Source organism: Nuphar pumila, chromosome 1, assembly GCF_984573655.1.
Source record: "Nuphar pumila chromosome 1, dmNupPumi1.hap1.1, whole genome shotgun sequence".
Classification (NCBI taxonomy): domain Eukaryota; kingdom Viridiplantae; phylum Streptophyta; class Magnoliopsida; order Nymphaeales; family Nymphaeaceae; genus Nuphar; species Nuphar pumila.
The window spans coordinates 15,171,963-15,195,203 of record NC_143249.1 but is presented as its reverse complement, the minus strand read 5'-3'; the positions used below and the strand labels follow the sequence as shown (position 1 = coordinate 15,195,203).

The window sequence follows — 23,241 nt, the reverse complement described above, 5'->3', positions numbered from 1 at the left end:
AAAATCAAGAGTCCAAAATCCCCTTCAAACATCAATCTTTTCATTGAAAATACATGATTCGGGTGTCTATTCCTAGTAAACCGATCATGTCCATAGAATAAAATGCAGAAAACCTATTTAGCATGTTTGTGTCACTTTATATTACAATATCAAAATTTTTATTGATTTAAATTTAAAAATTCTGCGTTCTGGTATCCTACTTTTAGAAAAATTTTAATCTGGCGTGTCTTGTTGCAATCATACCCGTATATTTGTGAGAGGCATTAACTGCTCTATTATTTTTTGTTGGTGCTTGTTCCCATAATTATTTACCAGGGAAAATGACACTGAATAAGCCAAGAAAAGTACCTCGCTTCCCTATAAATCGACAATATTCTACTACTTTGATGAGTGAACTGTGAAACTACCACACCAGCACGTAGCCAAGCTGCCTGTACCAATCTCTCTCTCTCTCTGGAGAATGAAAAGAACATCTTCATATTCTCTCTTCACACTCCTCTCATTGTCCACCTTGGTTATGCCCAGAAATGCCCATGAAACTTGGTCTCTCTCTCTCTCTCTCTCTCTCTCTCTCTCTCTCTCTATATATATATATATATATATATATATATATATATATATATATATATATATATATATATATATATATATATATATATATATATTCCGTTGCTCATTGCCTCGATCTTCTTTGTAGGAGCATCAAGGCCACAAGAAGAAACTTAGATTCCAACTCATGTCAAACAAGGAATCCAATAGATGACTGCTGGAGGTGTGACCCTGACTGGGACTCCAATCGACAGAGGCTAGCCGATTGTGCAACTGGGTTTGGTCTCCATGCTTTGGGTGGCTACAATGGCAGCTTCTATGTGGTAACAGACCCTAGTGATCTAGACCCTGTTAACCCAGTCCCCGGCACGCTGCGGCATGCCGTCATTCAGAGCGAGCCCCTGTGGATTGTATTCGATCACGACATGGTCATCAAGATCAAGCAGGAGCTCATGGTGAACTCCTACAAGACTATTGATGGCAGGGGTGCTAATGTGCACATAACCAACGGGCCATGCATCACTGTGCAGTTTGTGACCAACATCATCATCCATGGCATACACATACATGACTGTGTTCCTGGGGGGAATGCCTTTGTTAGGGATTCCCCATCACATTATGGGTGGAGGACCATCTCAGATGGTGATGGGATATCCATTTTTGGTTCAACTGATATATGGATAGACCATTGCACTCTCTACAACTGCTATGATGGTCTTATTGATGCCATCTATGGGTCTAATGCCATAACCATATCAAATAACTACATGACTCATCATGATGAAGTCATGCTCATGGGTCACAGTGATTTGTTCCTTCAAGATCAGGCTATGCAGGTAACCATTGCTTATAATTACTTTGGAGAAGGCCTGGTGCAAAGGATGCCTAGGTATGATTTCCTTCTATCTCATGTCAAACTGATTCCTTTTGTTTGTTAATTTAATTTCTTAATTTAAAGTATGTTAACAAGAGGGTTAATACTTGATGCTACACGGAGCCGTTGAGTATAATCACCTTTTTTCATATTTGTTTAGTTTTTTTTATAAATCAGGCCTTATGGATCTGATCTACAATAATAGAAAATGATTTTTGATTCATGTGATTGTAACATGTAAGCAGATTTTTTGGGAGCTTCAAAAAACAATGGCCTACAATGCACTAAAATTTCAAGACTCAAAAAGACATTTTAAATCAAAATAACACTATCCAAGGTTTGATCCTTGGCAAACAAACCATGCTGAACACATCAATGTGCTCAGATTTAGTTGATAAAGCTTGAAGCATTGATTTCCAGCACAATCCTTCAATAGCACCATATATTAACCTGTTAAGGAAATCCTTTAAAATGATTAAATGGCCCATATGGCTGATGTGTTGCATAATCATGGTAGGTGGAGGCATTTACTTGGATACTAATTACCAACGACTTTAGAGGCCTTCATTGTGAAAACTGACTGGTTTAAATGAAGCTTGCAACTCTCGTCTATGGTTGTCAATGTGTCAAATCCAGACCAAGTTTGGCGTGTAGAACTCAGTCCATGGGGACCATTAGGGTATGGTTGATGGTTTATTCAGGATTGAATAAAATGAACAAAAAAAGACAAAACAGAGCATTGGTTCTGTTCGTTCCGTAACAACTATACCAAGTATAATATTTGTTTGGACGGTACTCAGATGTGTTTTAAATGTCCATTGTTTTGATGACAATGTGCGGACAACTGGGACAGACACCAAGATCTCGCTAGAGAGCCCGATCTTCAACGATCGTAGACTCAGACTTGTGTGGCACCACACCAAAGCCACCCCGACGGTCGACACTGCAACGTCGCAGCACTGGAGAACACCCTCCTCCGGCCATCTGTGGCAGCGGGTTAGTTAGTAGGGCCAACTCGGGTTGTATTCTCGTGGAGTTCAAGCGCTTCTCACAGGGGTTCTAGAGGGGAAAGGCACAGAGGAGCGGGTTTCCTATGAATGTTGTGGGAGCTTGATTGGTTAAGGAGCCATACTGTTGGAGGGGGCCACTGAGGTTGTTGAATCAGAGGTCGAGGCTCACGGCAATTGGAATGTTCCCAAGGAACTTCGGCACGGGGGGAGCGCTCCAGCGAGGGCATTGCCAGAGAGGACGAGGCACTGGAGGAGGGAGAAGGAGGCGATGGCCTGGGGAAGGGGCCAGAGAGGTTGTTCCTGTGGAGGGAAAGGTGGCAGAGGAAAACCGGTTCTCCGGCGCCCTCCCGTCATGCCTAACCCGCATGAGAGGCCTCCAGAAGCCTTGCCGAAAGGACCCCCTCTAGCTTCGACACCCCCATTCTATATCTCCACCCTGATCAGAAACCCCGGCCTCTGCAGCCCTAACCTAAAACCCTTCGCCCTCTGCTCTTCCTCCGACACCAAAACCCTCAAGCAGCACGCCAGGACGACCTGGATCCTAACGGGGTCCTCTCCATTGTTGTTGTCGGATGCCTCCTGGCTGTATAGGAGTAGGCACCACGAAGCAGTGGCAATCGCCTCATCGCATTTAACAACCTTGGTTTTATCTATTTGAAAGGAAGAGCAATATATTTGACCCAGTGTTAAGACGGCCGGGACTCAGAGTTGGTTTTATTTGTTTTCTATATTTTGCAAGATACAAAATTTTAAAAAAAAATTGTTTTCCTATTCTTTTGTCAAGTCGTGTGGATTTGCAATATTTAAATTTTACTAACTTTCTTTTGCATCTTATAATTTTTATATTTCTGATATTTTATCTTATATTTCTAAAACTTCAGTGATAGAAAACTAAGCAACATTACATGCCGGATTCATGGTCTAAAAATTGTTGTTCCACCCTACTCCTCTCTAGTATGGTTAGTAATTTGTGAAGCAGAAAAAATTCATTAAAGAATTTTGGTGTTCAAAAAAGCTTTGATGTTCAAATAAAGGAAGATGAAAAAGAAGTAAGAATGAGTAATAAAAAAACAGTAAATAGAATAAATCATTTTGATTCAGTTTTAATTTTATAAAACAAGGTCATGGAAAGACTTGTATATGAGATTTTTCATTGAAAATCAAGTTAGGGTATAGGAATTACTATATTCAAATTCATGGCTCAATATGATTCAAACTCGAGATCCTACAGAACTAAATGCATATTTGAGTATTTAAAAAATTTGTAAATACAGATTTTCTCTCTCTAAACCTTTCTATCAAAAGAATGAGGTTCTTTCAGATTTATTTATTTTTTTGAAAAAGATGGAGCTTTTTTTTCAAAGTTTTATTGGAAAAGATGCTTTTTAAAATGGAATTTTGCCAACTATTAGGTATAACCAAGTCCAAGCATTATTGCATCTAAAATCTACTTGGACTAAAACTCAGAGGCAGCTGTTGCACCTTGTTTTGATTAAATTTGACCCCATAGATAGATTAAGCATGGCCAAATTGGTAGGAATCTACCCTTGGGTCCTGTTTTTTGACACAAAAATATGATGTTTTAAATCATAAAATTTCGCTATCTCCCACTAATTTTTTTATTGTATGAAAATTCCTATATACAGGTCGGATTCCAGCAATTCAAATGTCCATCTTAACTAAATAGAGCACGTAGATCATCCCTGGGGTTAGATTTGATCAAAGAAAGTTGCAAACCTGCAATAGTGAGATCACAGGGCGGGTCGGCTGGCAGAATCCAAACTTAATCCAAATGCAATTAACTTAATACTTAATCAAATCTTAGTTTGCAGGCCTTTATTAAGTTAGGCATTTAAGAACCACATCACACAACCAGCCAACTCCCTTCTGAAAAAAAAAATCACAAGAACGTGTTTACCTATTTAATTTGTTTGGTATGCGCAGATGCAGACTTGGATATTTCCATGTGGTGAACAATTTGTACAGTCACTGGCAAATGTATGCAATAGGGGGAAGTGCAAATCCAACGATCAATAGCCAAGGGAACGTCTTTATTGCCTCTGATGATGATGGGACGAAAGAGGTGAGCTCATCCTTAACATACTATGCAAAAAGAAGGTGATGCTCCCATGGGCTGGTCAACATGCATCCTGTTCAGCTTGCGAGTCCCCACAAAAGTTGACCAGTTGTTGACATGTTTTGTCAGGCCACAACAGGCGTCGAGCAAGGAGATGAGGCAGCATCTTTTTTTTGTGCAATTATATTGCACCTGATCTCTGTTTTTTGTTGTTATAATGGAAAAAATTACATTCTGTTTGTCTAACAGGTGACGAAGCACGAGGGTGCAACAGAGGGAGAGTGGAGAAGTTGGAATTGGAGATCAGATGGAGACATGATGTTGAATGGTGCATTTTTCACAGAGTCAGGAGACGAGTCTCCCTCAAGCTATGTATGGGCATCGAGTTTGGAGGCAATGCCTGCATCTTATGTGTTCATGCTCACCGGTTCAGCAGGACCACTCAACTGTACCAGTGGAAGCACCTGCTTTTGACACAAGTATATGAAGTCAACTGATTGATGCAGCTGTGTGTGTGTGCGTTCAGTGACTAGTGAACAAACTATAGACGGAGTCAAGGCCAAGAATAAATTAGGCTACAGTGAAGAATGAAGCCATTTCTTAACAGCATCTCAGCCTTGGAACACTTTTAGGTATGGTAGTAAAACTAAAAACATAGGCTGGAAGGAGAATTATATAATTCTCCAGGCACTTGAGGCTGCTTCACTAGAAGCAATTTGTAAAGAGGAAAAACAAAATCCTACTGGAAGGCACATCAAGTTTGTCAATGATTTTTCAAAAGTTGTTCAGTTGGAACACATGCGTGTAAAGTGCCACTGTTAATGTGAGGAGTTTCACAAGTCGCTTCACTGGTTCGTGATAAAGCTACTGGTTGTCAGCTTCCTCTTTCTTGTCAAGATATCTGGCAGGGGAAGAACATGGAAAACAAAATATATTTAGAGAAAACAAATCAAAAGAAACCAAGGAAGAAACAAGAAAATTCCATGCACACTCCATCTCAAGTGTCAGTCCCTAAATCTATTTCACCGACAGTATGGACCAACTTCCTGCCAAGTACATTGCTAGAAAGTACTTGATAATAAAACCAGAAAAACATGGAAAGAGAAATGCAACCAGGCATAGCAGGCACAAAATGCATACCTGGAAACCAAGAGTGAGAGTGCAACCGAAAGCCATGAACATGAAGTCTAAAGCGGATCAAACTAATGGCACAGAATCCCATTTCAACATAACAGGTACTATCTAAACTACTGCCAACCTAAGTACCTCAATCTGAAACGTAACAGGAATGGTAGTTATAATCACGGTCACCTATATCGCCGATATTTTGAACATATGGCGATATTGCCGATAAAACCAGCAAAATATCGCGATAATATCACGATATTAACACAATATTTGTGTGACATTTTTAAGAAATTCTTATTTTTATGTTATTTTTGAAAGAAAACATCCTTTTATTGGCAGAATAAATCAGCAATTACAGTGAATACATAGGGGACAAGATGTCACCCTAAGGCCAAAAAAAAACAGAAAAACAGGAAACAGAAAAGAGAAAGTCTCAAGTATAATGTCACCGACATCCGAAATTGGGAAGATCGATCCAGCCCAATTCGGAATCAGGAAATTTCAATCTGCACCTTTGACATAGCTCTCATTGAATGGTACCTATTATAACACTTTTCAGCTTGGAACACTCATTAAAAATCTGTGAGTTACGTTCCAACCAGATTGCCCTCTAAGCAATCAAAAGCTAGCATCGATGCACAAATAGCCACTTGAGGCCTATGGGTCTACATCCAGAAGGTGTAGCCATTGTATGCACTTGTGTGCTTGTGTATTGTCTTTGACATTTGTATTGTCCCTTGTAGGACTTGTACTTGTGCTTAAGCACATTGTTTTTGTATTTTCGCTTGTCTCATTACATGGTATCAGAGCCAAGAATTTTTTCTTGGTATTTTGCCTCTGGGTTTTAGGACACCTTGGTTCGGATTTGAGCCTAGTAAAGAATTCATAATCCATGTATGGTTTGGATTCAAGGGAGATCTTGACTCTTTATGTATCTTAAATCTTTTAGTTATTTTTTCTTGAGTTGTCTATCTCATGTATCATGCATGAAAAAATACTCATTTTCTTATATTTGAATAATCATTTGTTATTTCTTAAAACTTTTTTTGAAAGGTTTCTAATGGAATGGATGTACACTGCATACTTTTAAATTATCCTTTGTGCAAAGTTCCTTGTAGTCTCATTTGATAATATATATTATTATGTTTTTTTATATATGCATGAGAATGTTTTCATGTGTGAGCACTTTATAAGATTTTGATATGCTCTAGTTATACATGACTTGCTCATATTCTTACCTTGCTTAGATTTGTAATACATGCTCTTGTATTTGTCACCTGGGGTGCGGGTACGGGCACAACATGACAATTCCAAAAAAATGTAGGAACGGGGACACGGCTATATATATATATATATATCACATAAATACAAAATAAATTGAATATAATCTAAATATATATGCTATATCTAAAATATATACTATAAACTAAAAATATAATTATAAATTATAAATTGAATACAAACTTGTAGGTACGGAGGATAAAAAGTCGTGTGTCGACACGGGGATACACGTGTTGACACGGATACGGAGGGAAAAATGGCGTGTACGGGTACCATAGTCTTGTATTGTATCTTGACATGCATTAGATCTACATGATCATATTGCTCTTTGGTTATTATAATGTTTTTCTTTATGCATGTGTTGTTCTCTTGGCCTTTGTGGTTGTGCTCATTTGTGGCTTGTGTTCTTGCCTCTTGAGAGGTGTTTATTGTGAGCGCACTTATTTGCACTTGAATGATTTGTGTCCCATATGCTTAGTGTATCATAATCATTAATAAAATTATTTATTGAAAAGATTTTTTTGTGTGAGGACCAATGTTGTGAAAAGCGTTGAGGCGAAGCGAGGTGCTCCACCAAAAACTGAGGCAAGGTGTAAAGCATAAGCCTCAAAAAATTTATTTTTGAAAACTTAAAAAATATTTAAAATTACAAATAAATAAATAAAATGTTTTATTGATGAAGCAACAACCAACAAGAAATAAAAAATCTCAAATAAATACTGAAAAAATATGAGATTAACATGTAAAAGTAACATTAATGCACAACTTGATCTAAGTAAGTATCTAAGAAATAAAATATGAGCATTCATTCAATAAAAAATTAGCATCAATAACCAAATGCATATTGGCATTAACAACATTATGTCATCATTAGAAAATGCATATTGGCATTAACAACATCATGTCATCATTAGAAAATGCATATTAGCATTAACAACCAAATGTTAATATATTTGTCCAAAATTCTTCAAAATGACAGTGTTAACATTCACAAGTGTAAATGAAATACCCCAAAAAATATATAAATGTCCATAGCCTAGGATATGAATTAGGGCCTAGGCTCTTCTTTATCTCGTCGTCATCAATATCTAAGTCTTCAATGTCATCATCTGATGAATCCATATAAACAGGTTCTCCTTCATCCACATTCTCTGACTCTTCATCATCTGCACTTTCTTCCTCCACATCCTTAATCACTTCTTTTGCTTTCCCTTTTTCTTTTGCATTCATCTTCTCTTGTTCAAGTCTATTTCTCTGTTTTGTATGTACCTATAATTCCAAATCATTGATAATCAATTATAAAATAATTAAACTTATACAATTGTATTTCAAAAATAAAATGCAAAGTCACAGACCAATGAGAAAGTACTCTAATTTCTTTTACAGCTCGATGCACTACACGTCAAACTTAGAATTCGAATTGCAAAATTCATCAATTCGGGATTTTCGTGCCCAAATAAAATCAACCAATCAACTGCATTCAACGAAAACAATAAAAAATGATAAAAACATTAAGAATGTCACAATTAACAATATATATATATATATATATATAAACAAAATATTAACAAATAATAGCATAATTGCAAACTTATCAAGACTTTTTAATTTTTTTGTCTACCTTTCTATCAATCAATCCCTTTGCCTTTTTAAATACATTGATTTGTGTTGTAATTTTCAACCAAACATTTGCATCAGAAACCAAATTTTCAATACAATCATAAAAGTCACTCATAACTTCTCCATCCGGGTTGAAGTTGTCAGCATAATGAAATTGAGAATTTAAATAATAGGCAGTGCAAAGGCTTATAAAGTTGCAAGTTTCATCGTCTATCAATGATGTCCCAAATAGGTTTGTATTTTCTTTCAACATTGTCAAGATTTGAAACAATTTTCCCCTTTACTCTATCTATTGCCCCGTACAAAAATCTCATAGCAGGCTCATCCGCATCCACTAATCGCAACACTTTCACGAGAGACAACGTAGCTTTAACTGCATATGATATGACAGCCCAAAACTTATGATCATTAAGAACAATAGAAGAAATGTTCTTAGTATTAGATTTCTTATAGTAATTAGATAATCTAAAATTTGAAGACAACATCGACTACAACTCTTTCTTGCAACATCCAATATTATAAAGCGTGAGATATGTTATGGCAAAATGAGTGACAATTGGACGTAGAAGTTCTTTCTTCTTTATGAGCTTTCTCGTTAAATTTAATATTCATGCATGACTATAGATATATCTTATAATTTTTTTTGCCTGTTTCACCGTATTTTTAAAAATTGATATCTTTCCAATATCTTTTAACATCAAATCCAATCAATGCGCCGCACATGGTGTTCAAAAATATGTTTTTTTCTGTTGTTAAGATATTCTTATCTACCACATAATTTGGTGCATTATCTGTAATGAATTGCACCGCATTCCCTTCACCAACTTCTTTAACAACTTCTTCAAACTTACACAAATTTACAACAGTTTTTTTCATGTCGCTGATGTCAACAAACTTCAAAAATATTGTCCCAGATGAGATCTTCACAAAAAAATTAATTATGTTTCTTCATTTTCCATATGTCATAATGCTGCAACCAACTTTTAGCCATTCATTTTTTAACTCTTTTAAAATTTCATGAGTACAATCTACCTCATCCTTCATAATCTACGTTCTGATCTCGTGGTAATGTGGTTTGAACCCTCACCCATAATTTGCAATAGCTTCTACCATTTGACTAAAATATGAATTGTTGCAAAGATTAAATGATAGGGCATTGGAATAAAAAAATCTACCAATGGCATGACATATGTTTTTTCTCTCATCCCTTCTGAAAGCAGTGTTTATTGTGGTTTGTCATGCTTCTTTGTCCACATAGAGGTTCATGAGACCAGTTGTGTTTGTTTTTGCAATACTACATGATCCACTGGCTTCTTTGTTCACATTATCGTTTGTTCATGATCCAAAATAAACACTCATCCCAATTTCTAACGTGTTTTGTTCCTCCTCTTGTTTTCTTTGCTTCTGATCCCTTAGATGATTATGAAAAACGTTTTCACATCATGTGAAACCGCTTCGCACAAGCTTACACCATATTTCGTGCCAGCTAAGTGATGTTTCAGCATGTAGATGCCTCATGTAGTCTCTTTATGACAGTAATTGCAAATTACATGTCTTATGAGTTTGGGATCTTTAATGGGATTTGAAACTTTAGTTCAATGATCTCATCCTACATCTCTTCTCATTGTTCAAATGCAAAAATGCATATAATATGTTAACAAAGAAATTTATAAAAACTCAAAGAGTCACATGGCTCCCTTAAAAGAATTGAGTCAATGTTTTATTTAATCCAATGAATTCAAATTCATATTCAACATATATTACAATGAACTTTAAGAGAAAAAAATTGAGATATGAATGGAGTCGCATTAAAGGATGACTCCCTATTGTCCATATTGATTGTACATTAAACAACAAAAAATAACATTATTTTGATATTCAAATAAAACCAAACAAATTCAAATATAAGCAAAAAATCAAAGGCAAACATGGATATGTTTAGAAAGCAGCCAAAAAAACCAACAGGGGCTCGGTTTGTCTGGTAGGAGCAGCTAGTGCACGTCACCTTGTGTTGAGATGTTGCAGGTTAAAACCCAATGGTATAGTTGTATAACTGGTAGGGGTATGACTAACCTCAGCTTGCCTTTAAAAAAAAAAGAATGGAAAGAGATAGAGACGAGACGAGAGAGAGAAACGAGACTTTTGACAAAGACAAAGAGCGTGAAACGAGAGAAAGAGGAGAGAGAGAATGACAAAGAGAGAGGGAGACACAGACAGAGAGAGGGATGAGAGAGATATACAGACAAAGAGAGACAAGTGAAAGAGGAGAGAGGGAAAGACAAACAAAGAGAGAGAGAGAGAGACGAAAGAGAGGGAGAGAGAGAGAGAGACGTACCTTCTTCTTTTTCTCCTTTTATGCCAGAGATGGAGAGAGACCGAGAGAGCAGGAAGGGAGACTCCTTGCTATTTAACCCCAAAATTGAATCAAATTGGGGCTTTGACCCCCATTTGACTCAACAAATGTAAGGCACACAAGTCATGCTTGAGGCGCATGCCTCAAGGCAAGTACACCTCAGGCTTGCGCCTTGAGGCGCGTTTTTAACAACACTGGTGAGGACTTTATATGGAGACCTTAGTCGCATTTGTGCCTTGTGGTTGTGTTATTTCGTAGTCTCATGGCTCTTACATGTTTTTTCATGGGATTTAAGTATTATGTTTTTTGAATACTTGGTATTAATAAAATATTATTTTATAAATTATGAGAGCCTTCTTTGTGTATGCTCTTTGTGGGTGTTGTAAGTGTCTCCTCAGTGGTTCACTTTTGTACTTGTCCAATTTGTATTTATTGATGGGCATGCTTGTTAATAATTGAAGACTCTCGTTAGTGAACATTTTATCTTGTCATATGATTGCATGAAGTGCATGCTTTTCACTAAAACTTATTTGAGGATTCAAACTCTTGTTGTTTCACTTGATTTGAAATTTTTTGTCAAATTAATTATTGTCTCCTTTATTCTTGGAATGTCTATATCAAGACTTCCCTATTTGCCTCTTTGTTTGGCTTAGTCTATGTCACATGGGTGCGGGTGCGGGGATGCGACACTTTAAAAAAACTTGGGTGCAGGAGTGCGGGAAGGCAAAAATCTAAAAAAAAATTATATATATATATATATATATATATATATATATATATATTGTTTATATTACATTAGGATTCGGGCTATACGATTAGGATTCGAACTTGCAACGTCATATTAATATAATATATCTACGTATAAACAATATAATGTTTATATTACATAGTTTTTACATGTAAAAACTATGTAATAGATAGATTTTTAAGAAAACAAGCCAACCAAACTCAGTTTTCCCTAAAATGGGTAAATATTTTTTTTCAAAAATGGGCTTGTTTAGCCGAGATTGAGAGAGACAGAGGTACACAGTAAGGGGAAAGAGATTTAGTTGAGAGAGAGGCACGCAGTATGAAAATGGAAAAAAAATAGAGAGAGGTAGTCGAGAAATTGAGAGACGAATGGAGAGAGAGATTGAAGGAGAGAATGAGAGAGAATAACGTACCTTGGAGATAAAGAGGAAGGGTGGTGCTTGCCGGATGGTAGCAGTTCATCCACGTCGCCGGCGTCGGGGTGTCGCAGCTCAGCAGCGTCGGAAGAAGACAGAGGAAACTCGAAAAAGGGCAAACAGTTTTGCCCTAATCCTCAAGCCCTTATCGGGCGATATATTTTTTTTTAAAGTCTAAAATTTGGATGAATATGACCCTGACTGCACCGGGTGCCGCACCCGCGTCGCGTCACGTCGGTGCGGGCGCGGCAGCTGGTTGGCCGAATCCCTGTGACATAGGGCTTAGTCCATCACCTTTCTATTTCGATATATCCATTATTATTGTTTGACCTTTTCAAGGTGAGTTGTGTGTACCTCGGTGTTGTGTAGCAAGAGTTAATTGTTGAGATGAGTTATGTGTGAACCTCTATCTTCTTGTCAGTATATATTGTCAAGTTTATGAGTGTTGTATTGGCACTTGTTTGGGATTTGACTGATAGTTGATTGACCTTCGGTTCTATGAGTGAGTTGTATTACATAATTGCTTATTTGGTCTCGATGTTGTAGAGCCAGAGTTAGTCGTTGGGGTGAGTTATGTGTGCACCTCTATCTTCTTGTCAGTATATATTGCCAAGTTTATGAGTGTTGTATTGGCACTTGTTTTGGCTCTGACTGACAGTTGATTGACCTCTGGTTTTGAGTGAGTTGTATCACTTAATTGCTTATTTGGCCTTTGTTGTATATTGGATGCTCGTATCAATATTTGTTAGTAATGACTCAATTGTTATTTGCTTGTGATCATATTGATCATTATGGATTAATTATCATATTATTGCAAAATTTATTGCTTTGATTTGAATATTGTTTTCAAATCTTCTTATTAATTGATCTCAGTTTGTCTTCGTTACAGTATTTTTGTCTATCTTGTTTTCTCCACTCTCCCATCTTATTTGAGTATTTTTTCTTTGGATAAGAGTTTTTGTTTAACAGTTTACAACCATGGTTGTGATGAGTTATGTGCACCCATTGTAGCTAATAGTATCGATTGCAGTTTTACAACCATTTATGAGATGAGGGATGTGCACATCTTGTGGTTGTAGCTGGTATTTATTGTCAGTTTAGATATCTGGTATTATTGGTGCATGGTCATTGGTTTGGTTATTGCTGACATTTGTGTTTGATCTTTTGTCTTATGTGTTGATACACTTGAATTTTGAAGATGATGAGTTAGACGTCAAAGAGGTGATTGCTTGTCGTGAGCAAACTATTGTTGAGATTTGCAAATATCATTTCTCTTGTTATGATTTGTTATATGTGGGATTTTTAAAATCTCTTCATGTATTTTCTAATCTTTTTCGCTGCTTGTTTGTCCTTATATGGAAAATGGTTATCCCTTGAAAATTTTACATGCATTTTATGTGCATTCTATCCTTAATAAAATTATTATTTTTATGTGTGTCCTCTTAGACCTTAGTAACTTTTGTGCTTGAACCCATATTTGGGTTGTGTGAGTGACTCTTCTACCTTTTCTACATGAACCTTATTGGGTTATCATGCATTATTATGTGCGTTAAATATGCTTTAGTTGTATGTTGGATATATATGTTGAGGGTATTTATATTTGTTCCATGATGGTTATCTTGCATTTTTTTGTATGAATTTAATTAATTCTTCATCATTTTGTGAGCTCCTTTGAGATCTTACATTTAGTATGCATGTTGTCATGTTTTGCTTAGTATAATTAATGAGTTGTATCTTTATTTGAAATGTTGAACTAAGCCTTTGGGACATTATTGCAAAATTGTTTATATCTTATTGATATTTTATGTTTAATATGTGTTTGTCTTTTGAACTTTGGTGGTCAAAATTCTACTATGTTCAGAATTTATGTTAAAATATGTTGTTTTTGTGGTTATGATTGTCTAAACAAGAAATTCTTAAAAAAATGATTTTGAAGTATATTCCTTTGTCTAGCATAATGGTTATTGTATCTTGCTTGAATTGTTGTTAATATTTCTAAAAAATTTAAATTATTGATTACGATGCATATCTTGCTTTTAAAATTGTTTTGTTTATAGTACCTTTATGTTTTGTCATGAAACTTAACCAACTTCTCTCCATATATATATATATATATATATATATATATATATATATATATATATATATATATATATATATATATATATATATACATATATATATATATATATTCTTGCCCAAAATATATTTGTTTGAAACTACAAACTATATACATATAACCTATAACTATTTTTTAACTATTGTGTTAAAATGTTTTCTTTTAAATTTATTTAGTTAGGATATCTTCCTTTGTGTTGTTGAAACCTGTGTTTGTTCTCTCTGAAGGTTCTTAAAGATGATATGGCTTGAGAAAGAAATTTTGTTTTTGATGCATCATATCATGAAGATGGAGATAGCCAATGAAGGCATTCGGTGAAGATTATCAAATGAAGACCTGGATCCTTCCCTTTGTTTTGTATTTTTAAGCTTTCGGTAATCACACCATAAGTTTGAAGGGGAGTATTAAAATGTATTGATTCATACGTATATTCATATATGAGTGTATATGTATATATTATATAATTTAAACAGTTTTTCTTCCCTTTGCACTAGGCAATGCCCTTTAAGGGTATTCTGATAATTTTGTACATGTAATAGGCTCTGCTCACTAAGGGGCAGAATAGTAATTTTTTACATGTAATACGTTCTGCCCTTTAGGGACAAAACTGACATATTTTTATTTTATTTTTATTCTGTCCTTTACACTTTTGTAAAGGGCAGTTTTGTCTTTTAAGTCAATATAGCTGTTGGGAATCTCCAACAGCTAATATTCAGTTTTGTCTTTTAGTAAATATAACTGTCGAAAATCTCCAACAGCTAGCCTTTTCCAACAGCAATACGGGTCCTCTTGGCCCTCTTGTTTGTATATAAATAGGAACCTCTTGTCCTACTAGAATTAATGCCTTTTCTAAGCATTCTACATCAATAAAAGATTATATTTTTTATGTTTTTGTGTTTACTTGTATGTGTTTATTAGTGCCGCTTGTGATCTTATGTATGTACCATTGATTGGCTTATGTTTTGTCCCTTTGTGGACTTGTCCTTATGCACATTTAGGCTCTTTGTAGCCATTGTATGCACTTGTGTGCTTGTGTATTGTCTTTGACATTTGTGTTGTCCCTTGTAAGACTTGTGCTTAAGCACATTGTTTTTGTATTTTTGCTTGTTTCGTTACAATAATGTGTAGCAAAGCATTATAGCAAGTCTCCAACTGACACAGAGATAAACACATATGTAGTCCAAAGCACAGTTTTTGCATGCATGGAGATCATTCCATTGATAGAAAAGAAGGCTCCCCCTCAAACAGACTTATTAATGTTAGGGATGGCCCACCATGAGGCAAGGCAGGCATAGGCAAAAACCTTCTATCAACCAACTCACCTCAACAACTAACCTGTCACCTCTTCTATTAAAGGTGAACCAGAAGAGACATGGCCAAACAAAATAGGGTTTAGCCATCCCATGTTGGTGGAAGCAGACCACAAGAAGTCAATCTAGTCTATACCTATCACGACCCTCCATACACCCTTTCTTTTTTTGTTTTGCAATCATTCAGAACTACATCTGGAGAAGACAAACCACATATAGGTTCAAGTCACTGCCATTGCAAGAATTTTGTGCATAAAGCCGGTTATCTGCTATGAGGAGAAAATCAACAGCAATGCATTGATCATAGAGTTTGTGATTACCACGTGATCCACAACATAAATGGAAGAACCAATAAAATTTATTTTGTGTCAGCATCACATCACATTTCTTCTCCTTCAAGGCTGCTACCACTTTTCTTTCTCAACTTCCATAATTAGTTTATGAAGCCAACCATTGGGAATCCAAATTTTGTTTCACAAACACTATAGGTATTACCCAATGTCATCTAGACTAGAATATACCAATGTTTTTTAAAATATTCTTCAGCATTTAAAAAAATCAATACATAAGAATCTTAAAATGATGATTTTAGATATCATTTTCTTATGTATTACGTTATAACTTATAACATTAAGATGTTTCTATAGAGAGAGAGAGAGAAAGAGAAGGTAGTTCTTTTTTTTTTTTGGTGGGGGGAGGCGGAAGAGAAAGAAGAGGCATGCACTAATACAAGGTGTACTCCGTGGTTGCAAACATTAAACAAAATATATAGGTTTTACATATTGCCACCTGTGAAGCAATATTGGATCATTGCTCGGTATTTGATAATATTGCAATACTTTATTGCAACCAGTTGTACCTTGAATGATAAATTTTAAAAGATTACCTATTACTTTCCAATTCTCACTTTCCCTTTGAAAGAGGATCTGCAAAAAAACTTACCGACTCAACAGGAGAAATACATTGGAGTACCAATATGCACCATGCATCTTAATAAATAATTGTAATATGCTATAGTAGTATATAGCATGCCATAAATTATATGTTCCTTCATAAATACTGCGAAATTCCCTTTGCACAATAGTTAGGGAATCAATATCAATATGGTTAGTTAACTTAAGAATGGCAAAAATAAAGGTATATAGAAAAAAAATACTATAGAGGAAGGAAAATCTCACTAGAGGCCACAGCGTGAAAAAGATGTCACTTTTTTTATTTTCTGAGATTGTCCATAAATAATAAAGATTTATAGCATACCACTATTTCAACATAAGATATTTTTCCAACATAATATGCATCATTCGGTTATCTCTTAATTATAAGTTGTGGAAGCACTTGGAAAAGATTTATGCCATGTTCAATGTCTTGGTAGCATTCAACTAGCTTCCATGCCCACGAGCAAGTAAATGACTTAAAAAGAGAAGGCCACACAACAAGAATGTTAGAAAATGAAGCAAATAAATCATCCCAAAGAAAGTAAATACCATGAGAAAATGCACACCAAAATATAATCATAAAAAGATCCAAAAGTGCATAAATGAAACAAAAAACTCCACTATTTAACTACATATCCAAAGGAATTTGAAGACAATAGTTCTGATTCACTCTGAAAAATTTACCCCTGCGCTCTTGCCCACCGAGAGAGCTGATAGAGTTGGACTGTTTCATTAGAGGCATGACAAGCAAGAAGAAGATAATTGCGGGGTTGCACCATCCATGCGAACCTCATGAATAGTCCAGAATACACACACATTGCTAGAACACAAAGAATAGAAGTGAGATTTGATTCATTCTCTTACTACAATCACTATGAATATTCAATGCTCATACATAAGATGTGTTAACCTGCTGTCATGTTTCCAGAGATCATTTCTGGAGGCTTTTGTGCATCCACCAAACCCTGCACAATCATTCACAATTTTATCGCTTAGCCGACAGACCATTTTTAATATATTCTCAAGCTATAATGGTGACAGGTCAGGTTATTAAACATATCCCCAGACTTCATCATAAGCTCAAATGCATTGACTGATACCTAGCTTAAGCTAATATTAAATTTTAAATATGCATATAAGTTTTTTAACACATTAACACGAAGATTTTGCATATAAAAACCTAAAAATGCAGAAAGGAAGGACACTCAAGCCAAGAAATTAAAAGAGCACCAAATGACACAACCTTTTGACCACAGATAGAACTAACTATTATTGTTTTACTCACAAAGAAATATCAATTATCTAAACCAATGGTCTCAGGTTAGAACCCACCAGGACTACTCCTATCTAGCCTATACATAAAGAACAATCACAAACAAGCAAAAAAAAAGCTAAAATGTTGAATAGAATTAATGGGAGTTGCTGTACTGCTAGGCAAATGAATAACAAATATAATAAGGAATCTGATATTAATAACAAAAATGTTACAAATACTAATTAGTCACACATCCAAAAGAATATAAACTAAAAATAAAGGTAAACTACAAGATAAAAAACAACAAATCAACCACTGAGGCATCAAATATCCAGATTTTCAAAAATACTAGTAACAGTAAGTGGGACTTGGATCAATAGGATTAAGAGGACCCTACAACCCCATTGTTAAAAAAGAAAAAGAAAACAAGACAGGAGAAATTAGAAAATTTTCAACAAAAAACTTTTAGTGTCTAGCAGCAAAAGATAAAAAACTCTTATAAAAAAACCACAGAAAAAGGACAAGCAACTCTTGGGGTGTATTATATATTTTAATGGAACACTCCATGAGGCATTGAGGTATAAGCAGCACATGGCTATAAGCGGACCTCTTCCCTATAGAGAATCAAAAACACAAATTCACCTTTCTGAAAATCTCTTTTTGTGATAGGTGTATACATCATGGTTAGTTTAAGACTAATAAAAGTGTGGAAGCATTTATAATCCTAAAAATATCTAGAATGTAAAGGCCTCAGCTTCCATTTTCTGAGATGAAAAAACAGAGGGCAGCTATACAGACCATCACAAATACAATGGCAAGGCAAGAAAAAATTATGCACACGACACCATACTTTGGTCAACATTTTACGAGAAAAAAGTGATTGAGATTAAGAGCGATACAGCTATAACAAAACCCCAGTTTGCAACAGGGCCCCAAAAGTGAGTTGTCTTGGGTCCCACAGGACTACTCCAAAAAGCTCTCAAGGCAGACATGTATGACTAGCTTGTTGTTCCTGTTGTGACCTGAATAAACAAGATAACTAGAATTATGTATTTTCTGTTTGGATACATCTCAAAGTTGAACAGAAGAAAAGCCACAGGAATAAATACTGAAAAAAATAATTGCCTTCATCTTTTATGGCATAAAAATTGAACCAGTTACATAGCAATGACGAAGCATAGTCACCGGTATCGAAGATATATTGAAAAAAAAAATAGTGATATTATCAGAAATTTCAGCTAGGCAGATAATATCAGCAAAATATCACAAAATTATCACGATATTTTTCCATTTTTTTTATAAAGTTATTACTTTTATATATTTTAAGTTCAGTTTTTGTATTTTTTTGTTTTCTTCTGTATTTTAAAAACTTGTTGTTTCTTTATATTTTTTGCAAGAAAAATAACAGAAAACCTATTATTTCCTATCATTCTTTTTACTATTTACATTCTTTTCAATTTCTAAAGTTTCCTAGATTTTCCTGAGAAAAATCACTTTTTGAAAATATCTCCAAGAAGAACCCCCGCTAAGAAATTACCTTGAACGATACAGGTGACTATGTGTTAAAACCATAATATTTAGAACCCACCAAGGATGTTTATGGTCATAGTTTGCATCCATCATTATGCACATGTTTACTTTTTATCTCCTCCATACACAATTGTTTAAACTTCTCTTGCTCTTTATTCATTTTGTGAATACACTTTTACATTCTTTTCAATTTCTAAAGCTTCCAAGATTTTCATGAGAAAAATCACTTTTTGAAAATAACCAAGAAGAACCCTCGTTGAGAAATTACCTTAAACAATACAGGTGACTGTGTTAAAACCATAATATTTATAACCCACCAAGGATGTTTACGGTCATAATTTGCATCCATCATTATGCACATTTTACTGTTTTATCTCCCCCATACACAATTGTTTAAACTTCTCCTGTTCTTTATTCATTTTGTGAATACACTTTTGTGGGAACATGTTTCGACAAGTTGGTAGAATACAAACTCATAATATATTACGATAAGTAATTTTTACGTCATCAAAGTTCCCTGATCATTCAAATTTCAAACTAAAGAATTACCTAGAAGTCAGATTTCTATAGGTAATATTGTAGCCAATTAGTTTTGAAACTCTACTACACGGCAAGGAGTAGCTTCAAAGGGTAGTTAAAAGCTGTCACATAGACGCATTGACATGGGCACAGACACAGGATATAATAGTTACATGCTTTTACAAGGAGATTTCACAAAACTAGCTTGTGCACATGCACACGCATGCACACACAAACATGCGCACAAGTATGAATTAGTGAATGATATGTTTGAGATCATGTGCATTCAAAATTCATAATCTAAAGCGATAAAGAATAAGTTTTAAATTTGCACATCTTAAGCAATTCAAAGTCATTATGATTAATAGATATCAAAAAACAAATCCAGGTTGGAAACTAAAATGTACACAATCAACAACAAATTCTAAAAAAATATCTCTAAAATAAAGGATCAAAATTATATATAATCACAAAAAAATTTAGTGACACAATGTTGACCATGTTACACAGGTTTAACTATGTCTAAGGCCAAATATTGTTTAGACAAAACATTCTTGTTAAAGGTTTCACATTGAGATAGGGTGTCCCATATATTCTCAAAGAAAGAATCAAGTATAGATCCTTCATTCATAAAGAATTTCTAGCAATGCATTTGTAGAGGTATACAAGGGTGATGCTGAGCGCATCCCATTATACATGCAAGCCAACATACAAATATCCAGTGGAAGCTGGAGATACATACTCCTGCTAAAACTACAGAATACACTCACTAAATCTGTATATAAGGTGCAGGCGTTTTGCTGTATGCATTATTCTCAAGTCACAGTTTTCCAAATAATAAGGCAAAATATGCATTTTCATACCCTCACTACCATGTTTTAACTTTTGAATGAAATCCAAAAGGAAACCCTTCATATCCAAGGTTATTTTGCCAAAACATGTCGTTATATGTTTGTTTCCAAGGTTATTTTGCTAAAACATGTCTTATTATTTCTGTGTTGCACTCCTGATTAGCATTAATCATTTGATGCAAACAACCAAAGAGTTTAAGTAGAATGCTACAAAGTTGCTCCACAAACCGTTACAGACCATCTATTGTAAACGTCCAGGTCATTATATTCAAAAGTTGATATAACAGGTACCATGCATCTCCCTATTTCTTCTTATTCAAAACATGCAAATAACTTCAAGACTAATGTCATATAGAAGGAAGAGAATCAAATTCTTTTGCTATTCTAAGCTTGATATTACACAGTTTGAAGAAATTTATTAGATTACATAAAATTCAATGATCACATTCTTTGCCATCTTTTGTGCATTTTTCTTATAAGTTACTTGAACTTAGCATATCGGCTGAGTTTTATCAGATCAACTTTCACGTATAAAAGTAATCTATTTATGCAACCGTAAACAATTTGAGATCAACTGGTTTATTTCCTGCTCTAGAATGCACAGAAACATAAAGTATTAAATGTCCATTAAGATTCTCGATTACGTCTTCAATTGGTTAATATAGCACATATTAGACCAGACCAATGTGATGTGATCATGAATCACAAAATTTGATGTGACATGATGTGTGCGGTATTAGTCGATACGAAATTAGGCGAATAGGAATCAGGTCACAAGACTTTAAATCCATCACACCCAGTAAAGGAAATCAACAGATTATACACTAACCACAATCGAAAAATTGATATACAAAAAGAAACCTTTAAGTCTGATGCATTTCCAGAATACGGTTCACGGGACCATCAATCATAAGACTATAGCATCTAAAATCAGGAACATAAACATGACTTCACGACTAATCAATTCAATACTCTTGCAGGCATGTACTAACGGTTAGTTTACATAGTAAAATTTCTCTATCAAACCAAATAGTTTGCAAGTATCATTTCAGATTGTCTCCACTTCAAAAGGTAGCACAAATTCAGGAGCACAAAATTAACGGAAAACCCCACGAGAAAAATCATGTTGAACTCAAAATACGCACAACCAACAAAGGAGTGAATGGTGAAGTGATATCAAATCCAAGTATCATAGCATCACAAATCAAATCCCGAAAATATAGAGCCTGATGGAGTTGGCAGGCCCATCCTGCCACCAATGAATCCACAAAAACGTAGGGCAAAACCCTAAAAGGCACTCAGAACACGAGCAAAGGTGACCAATCAAAAGTCTAACCTCAACCAACAAAACCCATCATTTAGTTTCACGAACACAACGCAACAAAAATTATACCCATCAAAGAAAAACAAAAGAATCACACAGAGAATCGCGTGAGACAGCTTCTTGATCAACATGAATACGATAACTTAGATAGCATCACCAACAGATTAAATCTAAAACCAAAAATTCAAGATTTCACAAAAAAAAAGTCAACATGCGAAAGAATAACAAAGACGGCATCAACAGATTCAATATAAAACCAAAAGTTCAAGATGGGGAAGAGGAAACCATCAGCCCCAACTACAGAAAAACACTCAAGCACGATGCCCAGATCGTAAAAGCAGCAAAAAATTCACTTGGGCACGAGATATGTGCAGAGATGATGATCAGGTGTTTGACCTTGGCTTCCTTTGAAGGGGTGGGTGAGAAACCAGACGTCCCCAAAAAACGGACGCGGTGTGCCCCGACTCTTCAACTGATTTGGGCTAACCCTTCACTACTCTTTTTAACCATCAATTTCTTCTGTCCCCTTCTTAGTCTTTAAACGTATTGTATTTTATTTTAATTCTTTATGCCATGAAGTTCGAATAAAAGTAGTTGGGAATTAACTTACCGCATTTTCTTTTTTTGGAAAAATTTCCATTGAGAGAGACGCCCTTGTAGGTTAATGTTTGTTACCCATGTGGGCAGGGAATCCTCTAATAAAAAATAATTTTTAAATATTTTTGTCCGTCTGACCTTTTGGATGTGATCTACAGTTGCAATCGAAACTTAAATCATGATATTTCAATGTATATGCAAGATTTGCAGGAGTTGAAAAATCTAACTGCCCACAATGTATCAAATTTTCATTTGTCGTAATCTCATATTTTTAGGTCGAAAAAATACAATCCCAGAGCTCATGCCTACTATTTTGACTATACTGAACGGATCCATGAGGTTAGATTTGGTCGAAACGATCTTCCTATATAAGTTTAACTGAGAGTTCCTTACCCACCACCACAAGGGTACCAACTACTTTCTCCGCCTTTTTGCATGATATTTAAAAAAAAAAATTATGTTTTCTGAAAAGACATTTCAAAGCTCAACTTTTTATTTAAAATGTTATGTCTGTGTGTCTAACTAGAGTTGGAGTAGCTCAGGTTAACCATGAGTTTTTTTTTTTTTTTTGAAAAGAACTCAGGTTAACCATGAGTTACGTAAAATAAAATAGGTTAAACACATATTTTCAAACGAAAGATTAAAATGATATTTTTATGTAGAACTTAACCGTGGAATTAACTTCAGATATGCTTGATTGTCTCAGCTAGGGATGGCAGTGAGGCGGGGCGGGGCGGGGGACA

At 35.1% G+C, this 23,241-nt stretch overlaps 1 protein-coding gene and 1 pseudogene across 3 annotated transcripts; one reads left to right on the top strand and one right to left on the bottom strand.

Moving 5' to 3' along the window:
- The first annotated feature begins 662 nt into the window (after window positions 1–662).
- LOC149848091 (putative pectate lyase 5 pseudogene) lies at window positions 663–5,349 on the top strand (annotated as a pseudogene).
- On the bottom strand, window positions 5,092–22,418 carry LOC149848090 (mitochondrial pyruvate carrier 1-like). Of its 3 annotated transcripts, none has more exons than XM_090018577.1 (5): window positions 22,298–22,418; window positions 18,577–18,699; window positions 17,333–17,387; window positions 17,107–17,242; window positions 5,092–5,411 (listed from the first exon to the last, which is right to left on the bottom strand). In XM_090018577.1, the coding sequence occupies exons 2-5, from the start codon at window positions 18,667–18,669 to the stop codon at window positions 5,375–5,377; spliced, it is 321 nt and encodes a 106-aa protein (XP_089874703.1). In that variant the 5' UTR covers window positions 18,670–18,699; window positions 22,298–22,418; the 3' UTR covers window positions 5,092–5,374. The 3 variants fall into 3 exon arrangements, with proteins under 3 accessions (XP_089874703.1, XP_089874658.1, XP_089874748.1); XM_090018532.1 differs by lacking the exon at window positions 5,092–5,411 and adding an exon at window positions 7,804–8,188; XM_090018622.1 differs by lacking the exon at window positions 5,092–5,411 and having other exon boundaries at window positions 17,103–17,242.
- Window positions 22,419–23,241: the final 823 nt, after the last annotated feature.